A 19508-nucleotide genomic window follows, 5' to 3' on the forward strand; every position below is an offset into this window, starting at 1 on the left:
TAGAGGCTATATTGGAGCTCATCTTCTGTGTAACAGCAGCTTAAGCTCTGCAATCACCCTGCTTTTCTGCAGTGATTAATCCAGTGGGCTGTTAATCACCACCAGCTTCCCCTTTATACAGATCCCCCTGCATTCAGTTTGCATTTTGGGTTGTTTTGTCAGCTGTAGACCACTCGATGGCAAGCAACCAGATGAAAACAATGCTTGGGGAGCATTGATCTCTCTTCTGGTCAATATCAATTAACATTCCCTCCCCTCCACACAAACGTGCATTCGGGCTTAGGCAGCTCTATCCTCATGAGGAATGAAACTGCTTTCTCCTTCTAATCGTGATCAATAAACGTTTTCATGGAGAGCTTTTCTGGTGGGGTTGCAGTTCTAAAGTAAGATTAGTAAGCAAGGGCCACTTTCTGCTCCCAGCTGTGCTGCAAGAAGCACTCCTGTTTCCTCTTACCTTGATACCTGTCCTTCTGTGGGTGTTTTCTAACCAGGGTGGATGCCCTTCTATCAGGCCAGTCTGACCCATGAGGTAAAGCCGTGTTCTAGCCATGGGCCACTCCTGGATTGGAGTCATCATGTCATAAAATCATACAATAGTTTGGACTGGGAGAAACCTTAAAGATCCTATAGTCTAACCCACTTGAATTAGCAGGGACATCAGTAGCTAGAGCAGGTTGCTCCATCCTGGAATGTTGCCAGGGATGGGGCATCTCCTGCCTCTCTGGGAACCTGCCAGGGACAGGTTCTCACTACCCTCAGTCTCAAACATTTCTTCCTTCTCTCCACTCTCAATATTCCTTTTTTGGTTTCAAAACATCACCCCAGTTCCTCTCACAGCAGGCTCAGAAGTATGTCCCCAGATTTCTTCTGGACTACTTCAAGTCCTGGAGGGCCACCAGAAGGTGTCCCTGGAGCCTTTTCTTCTGCAGGTTGAACAAGCCCAACTCTCTCAGCCTGGCCTCCCAGCAGAGCCCTTCCAGCCCTGCCAGCATTGCTGTGGCCTCCTCTGGTCCCTGTCTGTGCTGAGAGCTCCAGAGCTGTCCCCAGCACTTCAGGCGGGTCTCAGCAGAGTGCAGAAGAGGGACAGAATCCCCTCCCTGCCCCTGCTGCTCATGCTGCTGGGGATCAGCCCAGGACAGAGCTGGCTATGGGCTGGCAGCACTCAGTGATGCCTCATGACCAGCTCTGCACTGCCAGCACCCCCAGGTCCTTCTGCACAAGACTGCTCTCCAGCCCTACATCCCCCAGCTTGTGCTGATACCAGGCATTGCCCTAATTAGGTGCAGGACCTTGCTGTTGTCCTTGTTGAACTCATGGAGTTCACACAGGCGCAGCTCTCAAGCTTGTTGAGGTACCTCTGGATGGATCCTGTGTCAGTGTCACCACTCAGCTTGGTGTCATTTGCAGACTTGCTGAGGGTACACTTGGATATCTTAGGAGGTTGGCTGTATTTTGGTGGGAGCTAGACCTTCTGTTCCCTCTGTGTATCTATAAGCTAGAGCTTTTAATACAGCAGGAGGAAATCAGGGATAAGTGCCAGATGCTGCTAACCCTGCCCGCCTAGTGAGTCCTCTTCTCTCGTGGAAAGCCCTTTGATGCCAGGTCAATGGAAATTAGAATTCAAAGCAGCCTCTTCAGGATAAGATGAACTCAGCTTTTTTTATTTTTTTCTTTTTTTTTTCCCCTTTTTTCCCTCTTGCTGCATTTCAGCTGCCAGAGGGAAAAGCATCAAGTTACTTTCCAGCTAATTTTCTGCTTCACTAACTGAATGTAAAGCTTTGTTGCCCCATTCAGGTCTTGGGATATTTTTTCCAAGCCTATTTGATCTTGGTGGAAATGTAAAGTCAACGAAAGAGGAGGTGATGATGTTGGAGATAATCGCCTGGCAGCTCTAAGCAGATCAGGCTTTGGCTTTGAAATTAACTCCTGTGATTAATTTCCAAGTGATTTGTGTAGAGTGCCTGGCTCCTGGACTGTTTTCATTTTTCTCCTGAGTCAATCCCACCTGCAGCTGCAAATTGAATGACTGACACTGGCTTTGCATGGGGTATGCGTTTTCAACTGCCACTTCTGCAGGAGGTTGCATGAAGAAGAGTGCAGACAGCAGATGACAGAGGGAAGATCTCTTCCTCCTCTACTCTGCCCTAGAGAAGCCACATCTGGAGCCCTGTGTCCAATTCTGCTGAGAGGCTTGGAGCATCTTTGTGAGGAGGAAAGGCTGAGAGCCCTGGAATAACTGAGCCTGGAGAAGAGCAGCTCCAGAGGGGACCTGATCAATGCTCAGCAAGAAACAGAGAAGCTGTGGGGGCAATAGGATGGGGCTAGGCTCTCTTCAGTGGTGCCTAGGGACAGGAAAAGGGCCAGTGGACACAAACTGGAACCCAGCATGATCCACCTGAACAGGGGGAGAAAATTGCTGGTGTGAGAGTGCTGGAGGCCTGCAACAGGCTGCCCAGAGAGGTTGTGGAGTCTCCTTCTCTGGAGAACTTCCAACCCCACCTGACCATTGTAATGCTGGGCAAGCTGCTGTGGGTATTGGACTGGATGATCTGCAGAGGTCCCTTCCAACCTGGGATTTTGTGAAAAGGCCATCTCAAGGAAAGGGTTCTTATCTCTCTCACCACTCTCCAGTGTGGTTGCTCTTATCACTGCTTCCCACTCCATCCTGTATCTAATCTGTGATGTGCATTAGATTGGTTTCTTTTCATTAATTGATGAGAAATACCATGCATATGCTTTGAAAATGAAATACACCTTTTTCTTTATGAAGAGCTGATTATTATCTAAAGATACTAAAATTAACATCCCTGAGGTTTGGTGTACCTACACCTCTTTTAAGTTATTTGGAAGAGGGGAGGAAGGGCTTTGGGTTGGAATTACTCAGATTTGTGAAAGGACTCAGCCACGTGCTCTAGTTGCAGATGTCCCTGCTGACTGCAGGGGGGTTTAGATTAGATGAGCTGTAGGAGTCCCTTCCAACCCAAATGATTCCACAATGCCAGTTTCAGTGAAGGCAGTTTGCCAGCTGCAGGTCACCAGCTGCTCTGCTAGTCCTGTACTTCCAAGATAAGCAGAAAGGAGAGAGGAGGCTGTGAGCCATGTCCTCTCAACTCCCTTCAGCCTTAATTGAGATAAAGACTTAGCCAGCATTTTAGGAAATTATCTTGGCACATAGTAATTAATCTAATTAGCTAAGAAGAGCTCCTGTTGACTTCTGATGTCTTGGTCAATATGAAAACTGGGAGAAGGGGACCTCGATGATTTCTGAGTCAGTGCTTTAGTCAGGTGAACACAGACTGGATGCTTATTTCCCAGGGTGGTTTTATTTTAGGATACTGGCACCTTCTCGAGCTGCTCTCCTCATTTACCACAAGACATATGATGGAAAGAGAGCTGTCATTCCAAGATTATCCAGGACAAAATGCTGCTCATCTTGTGAGGTTTCTCTGGTTACTTTTATGTCATGAATAGTGAGGATCAAGTTGTGCCAGGGCAGGGGTAAGTTGGGCATTAGGAACAAAAATCTCCATGGCAAGGATAGTCAAGGCCTGGAAGAGGCTTACCAGCGTAGTGGTGGAGTCCCCATCCCCTGGAGGGCTTTCACAGTCATGTAGCTCAACTGCTGAGGGACATGGCTTAGTGGTGACCTGGTAATGCTGGGTTTTTGGTTGGGTCTAATGGAGACCACTTGAAACAAGAACGATTCTGTGATTCTAAATGGGAAAGAGTTGAGCCACACAAGAAATAAAAAGTCAGGTTCTGGCTCCCAGGAGCTGGCCTTCTTGGTTAACACAGGAACACATCTCAGGGATGATGTTAACCTGCCAGGAGGTTGGCCTGAGTAATCTGTGATGGTTCCTTCCAGTCTGAAAGATTTTGGCTTCTCATGCTGGTGTGGTGAGTCTGGGAGGAAAAAAACTACGCAAGGGTACATGTCACAGCTGAGGAGGAGCTCCACAAGTCAGGGTTGTCCTTCAGGGTGTGACCAGGGCTTGGCTTCCCTTCACTATGGTGGAAAATGCAGTGAAGATGTGCTTTAAAGAAATGAAAACTCTATTTTATATCAGTTCTTCACCTTTCCCCCTTCTTTTGCAGCTGACCTTTTGTCTTTCTCTGTCGTCTTGTTTCCTCCTTCTGTCCTTTATTTCTAGCAAGACTGAGGACTGGGGGTACCTCAATGAAGATGGGGAGCTCGGGCTGGCTTATCAAGGTCTAAAGCAAGTTGCCAGGTCAAACACTCTGTTTTTTACTCACTGCTTGCCTCTTTTTGCTTGCCTTTGGCTTCTTTTTTTTCCTCTGCCACTGTCCTGTTGTCCTCTCTAGGACCCTTTGTCCTCCGTAGGGCCTATTGTCTCCTCTCTGGGAGCACCTGGAGCAAACAGGGGATTTGAGACCCTCACTAATACTCAAGAGTTGTTGTGATGCTAATTGGGCATTGCTGTTGGCCACCGCGCCTGGGCTGTTATGTTACTACATGATAATGATGTTGAGAAGCTGTAAACTCCAGGAAGCTCCACAAAAGGCTATTTCAATTGTACTAAGATATGACGTCCCCCTACAGTATTTTCTCTTAATCCTCAACATAGCAGAAAGGCAGTCCCCTGTGCTTGTGATGCTGCTTGCTTTGCACGCTCGCATTTTGCATGCTTCTAGGCATAAGGAGAAAAGTGCATGGTGGATGCCCAGTGCCATCCTGCCACAGCATGGTCTGGTGGGCAGGTAGTCCAGTGGGACACACTGGGACCATATCTGCAACCTCCATATCTTCTGGAGATGTTGGTCATTCCATAATGATGTCTTATCTCGAAGCTCATGAACGCTCAGAAACACAAAGTGATGAAAGCAAGGCAGAAGACTCTTGGATTCTTCTCATGGCTCAACTTGGTGCATGAAAGAGCAGATCTTTAAATGTTAATCAGCCTGTGCTCTGCTGCAGAGTGGTTATAAACCTGGAATATATATGATTTTAATAAAAACTGCAAAATGAGCTGGCTGAGGACACTGCAGAGAGGACGAGTGAAAATGAACCTTGGTAGAAAGTCACCTAAAGTGGTCAGAGTAAAACCAGCAATAACAGGAAAGGGTACCAGAGATGACTCATTTGTTTTTTCAAAGCAGTGTAGGAAGCCAAGTTCTTAGAAGGACTGTGTTTTTCTGAGGGTGGCTCACAGTTCATCCTGAACCCACATGAGGAAATAAAATGAAAATTAAGTACTTATTTCATGCTGAGCTTGTGTTTTCCAAACCTGTTAAGAACACAATTCTTGTCAAGATGATTACCAGGCTGGCTCTGTTATTGCCCACGTTGCCATAGCTGGGAAAGTTGCTTTTCTGTCTCCTGCTGGAAAATGGGGGTACAGATGGAGCTGTTTGGGTCTTAAAAGAACAGCAACAGAAAAAAAAACAACGTTTTTCATCCAGAAATCTTCCACAGAAAGCATGTGGGGTTTTGTACAAGCCTTATAATCCCCCGTGCTTAGTTGTACCTGCAGGGAAGCAGTTTGCAGATGTAAATCTCCATGAATTTCCCAGTGGACTTACTGGAGCTGTAGACTTTTTCCACACTGAATCAAATGGTTTGAGTTGGACAGGACCTTTGAAGGTCATCTAGTCTAGCCTCCCTGCAGTCAGCAGGGACATCTCACCTGGAATGCTACTAGGGATGAGGCATCTCACGCCTCTCTGGGCGACCTGGAACAGACTCACCACCCTCAGTCTCCAGCATTTCTCCCTTCTCTCCACTCTCAATCTCCATTTTTCAGTTCAAACCATCACCCCCTGGCCTGTCACAACAGGCCTTGTCCAAAACTATGTCCCCAACTCTCTTAGAGGACTCTTGAAGCACTGAAAGCCACCAGAAGGTCTCTCTGGAGCCTTCACTTCTGCAGGCTGAACAAACCCAACTGTCAGTCTGGTCTCCCAGCAGAGCCCTTCCAACCCTCCCAGCATAGCTGTGGCGTCCTCTGGCCCCACTCCAACACCTGTCCCCAGCAGTGCAGGGGGGATCTCAGCAGAGCACAGCAGAGGGGCAGAGGTACAAGAGGGTAACAGGAGAAATTTTTGGAGAAAAAGTTGAGTAGCCATCTCAGAGCAGGAGATGGGCCATGTTTGGTGACTTCTGTCAGCTCTGTATCACAACATTGCTATTTTATGAAGAGTCCTGATGAGGTCATCAGTGATGATAAAGGAAGGAGCTGATCAAGATGACAGCAAATGCCTTCTGTATAGGTCTCTGCAGGTAGTTCATAAAATAAAATTGAGGTAGACATGAATATCCTTCTTTTTAAGCAAAGATCAGCTGTACAAACAGCTAGAAGGAAGAAACGTGTTTTCAACTTCTGCCTGTTTGGGAACTCCCAGCAGTAGCAAATGGAGCCTGTGGCAGTCCAGCCCAGTGGGGCTCTCTGCAAGATACACAGCTCAGTTTTCAGGAGTCCCAGAACTGATGTCTGGTAGGAGATGAGCACAAGAACAAATGCTACAGGCATTGATCTGCACCACTTCCTTCCCATCCATTTGCTTGGGAAGAGTCAAGCAACCCAAATTTGTGGTGCAGTTGCAGGAGGAAAAAGTCCTTGTATGTTTGGGGTTTTTTTCCTCTGGTCTTTTACCTAAAACAGTCTCATGTCTCTGTTTTCAGAAGTATTTAATCTACAATTGATTAACCAACAGTCTAACATGGCAATAATAGCCACAGAAATTCTTTGCTGGTGTCAAGTTGACAGGGAGGTTGCCCAGGAACCCAAGCTGGCTGGCTTTGGAGCATCTAAAATCAAACAGTTGTTACTACCAGGATGTTGAGCTCACAGGTCTGGTCCTTTTCTCAGGTTGCTGGAGGCACAGCTCCAGGAGCAGAGAAGAGAGCATGAGGAGGAGATGGAAGCTCTGAGAAACCAGGTGGATGTAATGCAAGAAGAGCTGGAGAAACAGCAGCAGGCTTTCCTGCAGACGCTGCAGTTGTCTCCAGAGGTCCAGGTGGAATTTGGACTTCAGCAAGAAATCACACGTCTCACCAATGAAAATCTGGTAAGAAGCTGCGGGGAAAACACTGCCAAAGGAAGAGATTGAAAAAGGAGAGGAAGGAGATAGGAAATGTGAAGGGGAGAAGGTACTGGGGCTTCTGTCACCCCTCTTCAACTCTCTGCAAGATCCTTCAGCATCTTGTGGTTCAGTGGTGGGCCTGGTTGGACTTAAGGATCTTAAAGCTCTTTTCCAACCAGAATGACTCTGTGATTCCCCCTGGTGGATCTGGGAGCGTTGGTACTTGAACTGCTGTTTGGCCGCTCTGGAACTCCTGTGACAACACAGAGACTTTAGTTTAGATTTTTCATCCTTTATGAAGCCTAATTTGTGGCACTGCCTCCCAGAGGAGCTCACTTGGGACCACTGACCTCTGTAATTCCAAACACAACACAATCCTTTCTTCCTGATAACCTTTACTGGGAGTGGGCTGGGCATTTGCCATTCCCAAAAGGAGAGCTGGGTGATCATAACTTTCCCTCTTCTCACATGCTGTATGTGTGTGCAAAGTCTGGAGTGAACCTTGTGCTGGAACTGTTTATCTGTGACTAAAAGCCAGGAGTAAAATGCTTTGGGCAGTCTGTTGCGAGCAGTGCCTGCTGCAGGGTGCATCTAGAAGAAGCAGGCACACAGCCTCCAGAGAATCATAGAATTGTTTTGTTTGGAGGAGACCTTTAGGATCAGAGGCTAGCCATGAATCCAGCGTTAAACATGTCCCTCAGCACGACACTACATGGCTTTGAAATCCCTCCAGGCCTCCATCACTGCCCTGGGCAGCCTCTTCCAGGCCTTGACAACCCTTTTGAGGAAGAAGTTGTTCCTCACATCCAACCTAAACCTCCCCTGGAACAACTTCAGACCATTCCTTCTTATCCTATAACTTGATAGATGGGAGAAGAGACCAAGCCCCACGTAACTCCAACCTCCTTCCAGGGAACTGTAGAGCCAGAAGGTCTCCCCTTAGCCTTCCCTTTTTCCAGGCTGAACAACCCCAGGTCCCTCAGCTGCTCCTCACCAGTCCTGTTCTCCAGATCGTTTCCCATCTTTGTTGCCCTTCTCTGGTCCTTCTCCAGCTACTCAATGTCTTTCTTGGAGTGAGAAGCCCAAAACTGAACCCAGTACTCAAGGCACTCACCAGTGTCTACCACAAGGGGGCAATCTCTCCTCTGGTCCCACTTGCCACAGTATTGCTGATCCAAGCCAGGATGTTGGTGATGTACCCGGGCACACACCGGCTTATTTTCAGCTGCTGTCAGCCAGTACTCCAGGGTTTTTTTTCCACCAAGCTTCTTTCCAGCCACTCTGCCCCACGCCTGGAGCATTGCAGAGGGTTGTTGTGACCCGATCTTTGTGGTGTAAGTAAGGGTGTCTCTGAGCAACTCAGAAATAACATGGCTGTTCTTTGGCCAAGATGCTGACACCATGCCACAGCGGTGCATGAACAAGGTCGTTGCTTGACTCCAGCCTCAAACTCACCCCAGGTGAATTGTTGCTGGGTTTAACTGTCTTCTTAGTCCTATGCATCCTTCTATTTTTCAGGATCTTAAAGAATTGCTGGAGAAGTTAGAAAAGAATGAAAAGAAGCTGAAGAAGCAGCTGAAGATTTATATGAAGAAGGTCCAAGATTTTGAAGGTGACTTGGCTTTTGGTAGACATTTGGGTGGGGAAGAGCACTCTGGTTTGGCTCCTTTGGGTAGCTGCAGGTTTTCCTTTTCTGCTTTCTGTTGAAGAAAGATTTTGGTCATGGTGGCCTTTAACTAGCACTGAGCTCATCACTGGTGTGACAGCAGGGAACTGAAAGTCCAGGATGAAGCTGCTGAGTCATGCTCAAGGTGTGTTTGAGGAAGCGGAGCTGTGCTGCTGTAGTTTTAGCTTGTGGAAGTGGTCGAACTTGGCAAGCCTGGAAGAAGGTCCATGATGTGGTGAAGGACACGTTCTTGCTGGAGCTATCAGACTGATGTGTGGTACACCAACTATGGGAGAGTGTTGCAAGAAGCCTTTTTCATTTTCACCCAAGCAGAGAATCATAGAAATGCATTGGTTGAAAGACATTCAAGATCATTCAGTCCAGCTGTTAACCCAGCACTGCCAGGTCACCCCCTAGTCCATGTACCTCAGCACCACATCCACATGGCTTTGAGAACCCTCAAGGAATGGGTACTCCACCACTGGTCCTGGGCAGCCTGGGCCAGGCCTTGACAATCCTTTCCGTGAAGAAAGTGCTCCTCATATCCAGCCTAAACGTCCCATGGAGCAACTTGAGGCCATTTCCTCTTGTCCTATCCCTTGTTTCTTGGGGAAAGAGACCAACACCCACTTGTCTCCAACATCCTTTCAGGGAGCTGTAGAGATCCAGAAGGTCTCCCCTCAGCTTCCTTTTTACCAGGCTGAACGACTCCAAGTCCCTCAGCTGCTCACAGGATGTTCTAATAGAACTATGCCAGCTTATCTGGATGTGCTCCAGCCCCTCAATGCCCTTCTTGGAGTGAGGGGCCTAACTCTGAACCCAGGATTGAAGGTGTGGCCTCACCACACCAGTGTGAAGTACAGGTGGACAGCCTCTGTTCTGGTCCTATTGGCCATACCATTGCTGATCAAGGCAGGATGCTGCTGGCCTTTTTGGCCACCTGGGCACACTGCTGGCTCATTTTCATCTGGCTGTTTACCATCACCCTCAGGTCCTTTTCTGTTGGGCAGTTTCCAGACACTCTGCACCAAGCTTGGAGCACTGTGATCCAGATGCAGGACCCAGTACTCAAGCCAGTGGAACCTCATCCCACTAGCTTTGGTCCTTCAATTCAGACTGTCCAGATCAGAGACAGAAAATCAGCAGCTCACAGACAACTGCTCTGATCTGGCTTTTTTGGAAGGAATTAAACCAAATTAGCAATAAAATATATTCTATGCTCTCTGTGATCACAGAACACCACAGCTGTGACATCTGTGCTGCATAGAAGGAGCTTCCCTTTCTCTGGAGACTCCCTGACTAAACCACAACACCTTGTCCTTGTGAGCTAATTTCTGCAAATGAGGCATTATGTGAAATTAAGCTGAATAACTGGAGGGTTTCCATGGCCAGCACAGCCAGTCCCAGTGTCATTTGCATGCAGCAGGCTGCTGAACACTGCAGTCAGTCCCTGTGTGCTGGTCTCTTCTGTTTCATTAAACTTTAATGGAAGCAGAAGGCTCCACGGTGTGCCACTGCAGATCTTCAGCTTAGCAGCCAGACAGAAGATGGGATGCTGAGGAGTTGGTCCACTGCCTGGCTGGTGTTTCATCCCCACTGTGAAAATCATGCACTGAAAACCTTCAGAGAATCATAGAATCACAGAATGGTTTGTGCTGGAAGGGGCTCTCACCACTCTTAGTCTCAAACATTTCTTCCACCTCTCTACTCTCAGTCTCCCTCTTTTAGTTCAGACCATCACCCCTTGGCCTGTCACAACAGGCCCTGTCCAAAAGTCTGTCCCTACCTTTCACAGAGGCTTCTTGAAGCACTGAAAGGCCACCAGAAGGTCTCCCTGGAGCCTCCTTTCCTCTGGGCTGAACAAGCCCAACTCTTAGCTTGGCCTCACTATAGAGCCTTTCCAGCCCTCCTAGCATTGCTGTGGTGCTCTGATAACTCTTCTAGTCTGTAGTCCTTAGAAGATGAAAAGTCACAGAATCCCAGCATAGTGGAGGTCAGAAAACACCTCTGGAGATCATGCAGTCCAACCCCTCTCCTAAATCAGAGGTACCTACAGCAGTTTGCCCAGGATCACAGTGTCAAGGTGGGTTTAGAACCTATCCAGGGAAGGAGACTCCATAACTTCTCTAGGCAACCTGCTCCAGACCTCCAGCACCCTCGCAGCAATGACTTTTTTTTCCCTTATGACTTCATCTTCTTCTCTTAAGGTCCAATTTTTGCACTCTTTCCTTCATTCCCAGTCAGAACTACTGCTGACCCTTAATTCAGGACCTGAGTTTCACGGGTTTATACGTCTATGGAGTCTGGTGACGTTACTAGAGATATAAATGCTTTGACCTTTTGTCTGTTCTAAAAGCCAGCAGAAGGTGTGAACGGTTCTTGATCACCAGGTACCACTTCATCTCTCCACAGCATTCCAAGCCACAGTGCCAGCAGAGAGGAGGCAGCACGAGCGTAACATGCAGGTCACTGTCCAGAGGAAGGAGAAGGACTTCCAGGGCATGTTGGAGTATTATAAAGAAGATGAGCCCCTCCTCATCCGAAACCTCATCACAGGTAAGGAACTTGCTCTGCTCCTGTGCCTGGCCCTTCTTTCACTTGCCTGGTAGAGTTTGTTAACATGAGATCTTGAGACAGGCAACAATTAAACCCTGTGGGTGTAGTGGGTTGAGAAACTCCACCTGCCCCACATTTAGAGTTTACCAGACCAGCTCAGATCATAGGATCAACCAGGTTGGAAGAGACCTCCAAGATCATCCAGTCCAACCTAGCACCCAGCCCTAGCCAGTCAACTAGACCGTGGCACTAAATGCCTCAGGCAGGCTTTCCTTGAACACCTCCAGGGATGGCTTGTAAGAAAGATGAAGTTGTATTTACAGCAGAGCTAAACTTAGAAGCATACATACACAACATATTTACAAGTACTTACTGTTATATACAATTGAGACATAACACAGAAATCCAAACTCCCCTCCTAGACAAAGAAAAGAAGCCCAGAAGGGTCTCAAAGCCACCCTCTCTCTCTCCCAAACAGAAGGAAAAGCAATCAGCAAAGCTTACTTGTTATCTGTTAGCCAAGGTTAGTGGAAGACAGCAGAGAGAAGAGATCCAAAGGGAACAAGTGCTCTGAGACAAAGAGGACAAATTCTTTACACTTGGTGTTTTTAACCCTTTTAGCAAACCAATGAATGATAGAGACTTTATCATTATTATTCTTTTATAACCAATGATCTAATTTCTGTTATTAGACTATTCCAATTACCCTCAAACCAGCACAGTGGGGCTGCAAGCTAGTGGTGAAAGCAGTTAGGGTAGGTAAATAGCACAGCACTAAGCAGGTAGACCAGCATGGACGTAATGATAAAAACACTGAATTGTTTTGGCTGGGGAAGACATTTGAGATCATCCAGTCCAGCTGTTAACCCAGCACTGCCAGTTCACCACTAATCCATTTCCTTCAGCACCAAGTCTTTGAAAATCCTCAAGGGATGAGGACTCCACCACTGGCCTGGGCAGCCTGGACCAGGCCTTGACAACCCTTTCCAGGAAGAAATTATTTCTCATGTCCAACCTAAACCTCCTCTGGAGCAACCTGAGGCCATTTCCTCTTTCTCCGTTGCTTGTTCCCTCACAGCTTCACTGCCCTTCTCTGGCCCTGCTCCACTACCTCAACGTCCAACTTGGAGTAAGGGGCCCAAAACTGAACCCAGTACTCAAGCTGTCGCCTCACCCAGGCACAGTACATGGAGACAACCCCTGCCCTAGTCCTGCTGGCCTCACTGTTGCTGATCCAAGCCAGGATCCAAGCCTTCTTGGCCACCTGAGTACACCCTTGCTTATTTTCAGCCAGCTGTTGACCAACACTCTCAAGTTCTTTCCTACTGAGCCGTTTCCAGCCACTCTGCCCCAAGCCTGGAGCCTTCATGGGGTTTTTGCAACACAAGTACAAGGCCCAGCACTTGGCCTTGTTGAACCTCATCCCACTGGCCTCAGCCCATGAATCCAGCCTGTCCAGATCCCTCTGCAGAGCCTCCCTACCCTCAAGGAGATCAACACTCTTGCCCAACTTGATGTCTTCTGCAAACATACTCACGGTGCCTCAATCCCTTCATTTGGATCATTAAGATATTAAATCTTAATGGATAGCAAAGAGTGGAAACCAAAGAGAGGCAACAGAGCATTTAAAAAGAGTTCATTGAGCAATGCTAGGCCAATGCTGTGGGCTTTGAAGTCCCCTTGGTCCCCTTGGTCAGACAAGCTCTTCCCTTAGAGGCTGCAACTTCCCACTGTCACCATTAGGATTCATTATCTTGGTGGAACATCATCTACCAGATTATTAATGCAGAGTTCAGTGCAACTAGTGCTACTCTTCTGAGCCCTGGTGCTGTGACTCTTTTGCTTTGGCCATCTCCAGGAGGTCTGGTTCCACAGATGGACCTCTGGTTATGTGTGCATGCTGCAGAGAGGGAAGGGAGTTGCAGAGCTGAAAACTCATCTACCCCAGGGCTGGGGATAGAGGGTTTTGCCTGTGACCTTCTCTGGTGTTACCTGCTTCACCTAGAAGTTGTTGAGTTTTAAAGAGGATTTTAAAAACAAACCCCAAACCTTCTAGATCTGAAGCCCCAGACAGTGTCTGCTACAGTTCCTTGCCTCCCTGCCTACATCCTCTACATGTGCATCAGGCACGCGGATTACATCAACGACGACCAGAAAGTGCATTCTCTGCTCACCTCCACCATCAACGGCATCAAGAAAGTGCTGAGGGTAGGTGTCCACTTTCTCCTCTTTTGGGATTGAGATGATGTAAGATGATTATAACCAGGCCAAAAGTATGTGTGTGGAGACTTACAGGTTTCCATTTTGCTCCTCCAGAAACACAACAATGACTTTGAGATGACATCGTTCTGGCTGGCAAATACCTGTCGCCTGCTGCACTGTTTGAAGCAGTACAGTGGAGATGCGGTAAGAAACTCATTGCTGATCTTGGGTGTGTTGGATCTTCAGGCCTCCTGGGTCTCAGGGCTGCCTGCTGGCTGTGATTTGAGGTCATCTCAGACTTTGCTCTGTTGTTCATTTGGATGTAACTCAAGGTAGCTTGTATGTTCATAGGAACAGGATAGTTTGGGTCCAAGGGAACTTTGAAGGTCACCTGGTTCCACCCACCCTGCAGACAGCAGGGATATCTGCAACTACAGCAGGTTGCTCAGAGCCTCAGCCAACCTGAGTTTGAATGCTTCCAGAGCTGGGTGTCAGCCACCTTTCAAGGCAACCTAGGCCAGTGTCTCACCACTCTGTGTAAAACATTTCTTACTTCTCTCTAGTCTGAACTAGACCACAGGTTCATGGGGTGCATTAAGAGCAGCATGGCTATAGAGCTGAAGGAGGCTCTCCTCACTCTCTCCTCTGCCCTAGTGAGGCCACATCTCAAGTATAGTGTCCAGTTCTGGGCTCCCCAGTTCAAGAGAGACAGGGAACTACTGGAGAGAGTCCAGCAGACGCTGCAAAGATGCTGAGGGGCTTGGACCATCTGTGTGGGGAGGAAAGGCTGAGAGCCCTGGGGATGTTGAGCCTGGAGAAGACCAGCCCCACAGGGGATCTCATCAGTGCTTATCAGTGTCTGAAGTGTGAGTATCAAGAGGATGGGGCCAGATTTTCAGTGGTGCCCAGTGACAGGACAAGGGTCGAGGGGCACAAATTTGAACCCAGGAGATTCCCTCTGAACAGGAGGAGAAACTTGTTTGTTGTGAGGGTACCGGAGGCCTGGAGCAGGCTGCCCAGAGAGGTTGTGGAGTCTCCTTCTCTGGAGAGTTTCCAAAGCCACCTGGCCATTGTGACACTGGGCAAGCTGCTATGGATGCCCCTGCTCTAGTGCTGGGTTTGACAGGATGATCTCCACAGGCTCTTTCCAACCCCCTCTGTGCTGGGATTCAAACAGGGGAAAGCTGTTTCAAATATCACAGTTTTATGCTGCACATTTCTACTTGCTTTTTACCCCTGTCCTGTTAAAAAAATTCAGAATGATAATGTCAGATCTGAGGAGGGAATCCTCTCTCTTCTTGCCCCCTCAAGTGATGTTTCATAAATTGAAGTACCTTTGAAGACAGCAAATCCCTTCTGACAAAAATCAGATCATCATTGTCCTCTTAGTGCACCACATGCTGTCATATGCTCTGGGTATTAGAGTTTTCAGCAGGAGCCAAATTACATCCTTTCTCATTTAATCCTGAGAAATCAATCTGTAAGAATAAAGATGGAGGTCTTCATGGGATCAAACTATTCAGGTCATTCACAGTAGTGTCTAGAACCTTAGTGCTGGCCTTCCAAGTTTTTAATTAGAAAGGAAAAACAATGTAGATCATAATTACTAATCTTTATTGCTCCTGTTTGCCCTCTTCTGCCTGGATAACAACATCACATTTGAAAGGAAATCCTCAGCCAGAAAACCAGAAGGTTTTAAAAAACCCAACCCCACCAACCTTAACTTTGCCATTTTTTGCAGTGATGTTAAGTGAATGTTAAGTGAACCTGCTCTCTGAAAACTCAGCTGATAATTTGGTGCAAAAACCAAAGGGAAAATAAACATTTCTGGGCAGTTTGTAATATACCAGCTATTTTTTACTTGGAAATTATGTCTGAGCACAGAACTTGGGGCTACAGCACCTGCGTGGTAAGAAACCTGCTGTGTCTTCAGGGAGTAAATATACCTACTTGGAGAGATTGCTAAACTTCAGGTCAGTTTAAAATGTTGGATTTATGAGTCATGATCTTTTCCATAATACTCTAAAAAAATGAAGTTTGGTAACATCTGGGTGTACTGTACTCTATTTTAACAGTGTCTGTACTGGAATGTACCTAAGTAGGAAAGCAAAATGAAGTGTTTTCATCTCCTCCTGTTCAGGGTTTCATGACACAAAACACACCTAAGCAGAACGAGCACTGCCTGAAGAACTTTGACCTGACTGAGTACCGCCAGGTGCTGAGCCACCTCTCCATCCAGATCTACCAGCAGCTCATTAAGATAGCAGAGAGCATACTTCAGCCCATGATCGGTGAGTTTATCATAGAATCATAGAATCAACCAGGTTGGAAGAGACCTCCAAGGTCCAGTCCAACCTATCACCCAGCCCTAGCCAGTCAACTAGACCGTGGCACTGAGTGCCTCATCTAGGCTTTTCTTGAAGACCTCCAGGGACGGTGCCTCCACCACCTCCCTGGGCAGCCCATTCCAATGCCAATCACTCTCTCTGGGAAGAACTTCCTCCTAACATCCAGCCTATACCTACCCTGGCACAACTTGAGACTGTGTTCTATTGCTGGTTGCCTGGGAGAAGAGACCAACCCCCACCTGGCTACAACCTCCCTTCAGGTAGTTGTAGACAGCAATAAGGTCAGCCCTGAGCCTCCTCTTCTCCAGGCTAAACAACCCCAGCTCCCTCATCCTCTCCTCATAGGGTTTGTGTTCCAGGCCCTTCACCAGCTTTGTTGCCCTTTATGGCACGTTAACCTATAGGAGAATACTTTTCTGCTGCAAATATCTACTCTGACCTTTGTACGGTGTTAGCATGACCTCTTCCCAAAGGAAGAACCCGCAGTTTGTAGAGAGGTTCACAAGGCCAAGTGGTGGGTGCTGCACTTGAGTCACAACAACCCTATGAATGCTCCAGGCTTGGGGCAGAGTGGCTGCAAACTGCCCAGCAGAAAAGCACCTGGGGGTGTTGGCTGACAGACAGCTGAGGATGTGCCCAGGTAGCCAAGAAGGCCACCAGCATCCTGGCCTGGATTAGCAGTGGCGTGGCCAGCAGGACTAGAGCAGGAATTGTCTCCCTATACCAGGCACTGGTGAAACACCACCTGGATTCCTGGGTTCAGTTTTAGAATCACAGTATCATAGAATGGTCTGAGTAGAAGGGAACCAAAGGTCATCCAGTCCAACCCCCTCTGCAGTAAGCAGGGGCATCCTCAACTAGATCAAGTTGCCCAAAGCCCTGTCTCAAGCCTCACCTGGTAGAGTTTTGGACTCCTCACTCCAAGGACCCTGAGAGGCTGGAGCATGTCCAGAGAAGGACAACAAATCTGGTGAAAGGTGTAGTGCATAAGTCTGGTGAGGAGAAGCTGAGAGACCTGGGGTTGTTCAGCCTGATGAAAAGGAGGCTGGCTGGAGACGTCTTCACTCTCTACACCACCAGCATCCCCAGGTCCTTCTCCTCAGTGTGGCTCTCCATGCCTTCATTCTCCAGCCTGGATTGATACTGGGGGTTGCCTTCCCCCAGGATTATGACAGTAAGTGAGCACTCAATGGTTCTGTCCTTCTTGAAGACCTTCCAGCATCCACTGTGTGGCATCATGAGACTGCTGCATGTCCAGGAGTTCCCACAAGTGGATCAGTTCTTATCTCTAGTGACTAATAGGTGGATTCAGGCTTTTTTAGCTCTTTTTTTTTCCTCCTTTTTCAGTGTTTGCAGTGTTGGAAAATGAGAGTATCCAGGGGCTTTCTGGCATCAAACCAATAGGCTACAGGATTCGCTCCTCCTGCATGGCAGAGGGTGACAGCTCCTACACCTTAGACACAATCATTCGCCAGCTGAACACCTTCCACAGCATTATGTGTGACCAAGGCATGGATCCTGAGATCGTGGAGCAGGTCTTCAAGCAGCTCTTCTACATGATCAATGCAGTTGCCCTCAACAACCTCCTGCTGAGGAAGGATGTCTGCTCATGGAGCACAGGCATGCAGCTGAGGTGGGACCTGGGCTTTGGGTTGGGAAGTAGCTGATCAAGAGAGTTTTGTCCATTTATAAAGTGATGGAAAATAGGAAAATGAAATGCTGACAGGTCTGCTGGTTTTACAACTGATGCAGTCCTGAAGGCTCATTAAAGGATGGAGAGCATCCCTCTGGAGAAGGCCTTGGGGCACTAGGGGGTGCAAAATTGAACATGAGTTGACACCAAGCACTGCCAGCCCAGAGGCAGCCCTGTCCTAGGCAGATCCCCAGCAGCAAGGTAGCAGGGACAGGGAGGGGATTCTGCCCTTCTGCTCTGCTTTGCTGAGACTCTCCCTGAAGGGCTGGGAACAGCTCTAGGGTTCTCAGCACAGCACAGACAGGAATCTGTTGGAGTGGGGCCAGAGGAGGCCACAGCAATGTTGGTAGGGCTGGAAGGGCTCTGCTGGGAGACCAGGCTGAGAGAGTTGGGCCTGATCAGCCTGGAGAAGAGAAGGCTCTAGGGAGACCTTCTGCTGGCCTTTCAGTGTTTCAAGAGTCCTCTAAGAAAACTGGGGACAGACTTTTGGACAGGGCCTGTTGTGACAGGACAAGGAGTGATGGTTTGAACTGAAAGAGAGAGAGTGGAGAGAAGGGAAAAATGCTTGAGACAGAGCGGTGAGAGCCTGTCCCAGGTTGCCTGGAGAGGTGGGAGATGGCCCATACCTGGCAGCATTCCAGGGGAGGTTGGGGCTGTGAGCAACCTGTTGTAGTTGCAGATGTCCCTGCTGATTGCAGTGGAGTTGCACTAGATGACCTTTAAAGGTCCCTTCACACCCAAACCATTCTGGGATGCGATAGAATTTCAAAGGGTAGCTATTGTAAAGCTGCCAGAAAGGAGATATGAATTTTTATCAGCCCTGGCATAAATCTTTCAAGTTACTTCTTACTGTAAATGATTTAAATCTGCCTTTTGCTACTCTCTCCCCTTCCCTTGGTGCATCCTTTCCATGTTCCCCTGGAGCCTTGGAGTGGGCACAGGCAGAGGCTTTTTTTTCATGCAGATATTTTCAAAGGTGCTTGGATACCTTGCAGACTTACCTATTTTTTAGCATTTCAAAGCTTGTTCAAAGCTTGATTTAAATTGTCTTTGGAAACTGGAATGCTGCAGAAAAGCACATCCCTTGTCCTGCTCAGCTGTTGCATGGCTCATCTCCTTCTGAGAAACACAGAATACAAATGTCTCTCGCCTTGCATAGTACATATGATGCTTCACAAAAATCCACACTTAACAGTCTCTTTTTTGAGAGTTTTTTTCTCCCAGCTCACGTTTCATACCTTGGTCCTTGCTCAGATTTAACATAAGCCAGCTGGAAGAATGGCTTCGTGGGAAGAACCTGCAGCAGAGTGGAGCCGCCAAAACTTTAGAGCCCTTGATTCAGGCAGCACAGCTTCTGCAGCTGAAGAAGAAAACCTCAGAAGATGCTGAGGCCATCTGCTCCTTGTGCACATCACTCACAACCCAGCAGGTAGGGAGCAGGGCTGGCAATTAAAGAGGTGGCAATGGGTGGTCTTCTGGTGCCGTATCTACTGTCCAGGCTGAGAGTGTCTTTCCCACAGTAGGGACTGATGTTAGGTCCTGACTCCTGTCAGAGGTGGTCTCCTTGGTGCCTTCTCTCTTACAGTGCCACTGATGGTGCTGGGCTTTCAGAAATCTGTAAAGAGCTAATACAGCCTTGAGGAGTTTGTGGTATAAGTCAGACAAGATTTTAAACCCATTTTGTTGTTTACTGCCTGGCTACATCTGCAAGATGCCCACCGATTCCTATTTGGGGCAGGAGCTTGAGAACTGCCAACCTAGGCTGACTGGATTCAACCTTCATGGATTCTCCATTCCAGGAGGATATAAACACAAGCTTTTGCTGTTGGAGGGAAGGACCATTAGGAGAAGTGTGGTAGAGGTGGTATCTGTGGACTGGTAACCCACGTCATCATGTGGCATCTGGGTTGAGTCCCTGTGTAAATGTCTTGTTCATCTCTGTTCCCAGTTTACAAATGTGACCATAAGAAGTGAGTTTGATAGCTCCATCAAGGCTTAACCA

General features: G+C 48.0%; 1 protein-coding gene across 1 annotated transcript in view; it reads left to right on the forward strand.

The window, feature by feature from the left end:
• Positions 1–19508, forward strand: part of MYO5B (myosin VB) — a 208613-nt gene that overhangs the window by 185987 nt on the left and 3118 nt on the right. The window contains exons 30-38 of the mRNA XM_064176833.1: positions 4152–4229; positions 6828–7026; positions 8560–8653; positions 11120–11263; positions 13320–13471; positions 13580–13669; positions 15606–15756; positions 17161–17446; positions 18761–18935. Coding sequence (XP_064032903.1) covers positions 4152–4229; positions 6828–7026; positions 8560–8653; positions 11120–11263; positions 13320–13471; positions 13580–13669; positions 15606–15756; positions 17161–17446; positions 18761–18935 — 1369 coding nt within the window. The remainder of the gene's footprint in view (positions 1–4151; positions 4230–6827; positions 7027–8559; positions 8654–11119; positions 11264–13319; positions 13472–13579; positions 13670–15605; positions 15757–17160; positions 17447–18760; positions 18936–19508) is intronic.

Source organism: Pogoniulus pusillus, chromosome Z (genome assembly GCF_015220805.1).
Source record: "Pogoniulus pusillus isolate bPogPus1 chromosome Z, bPogPus1.pri, whole genome shotgun sequence".
NCBI lineage: Eukaryota > Metazoa > Chordata > Aves > Piciformes > Lybiidae > Pogoniulus > Pogoniulus pusillus.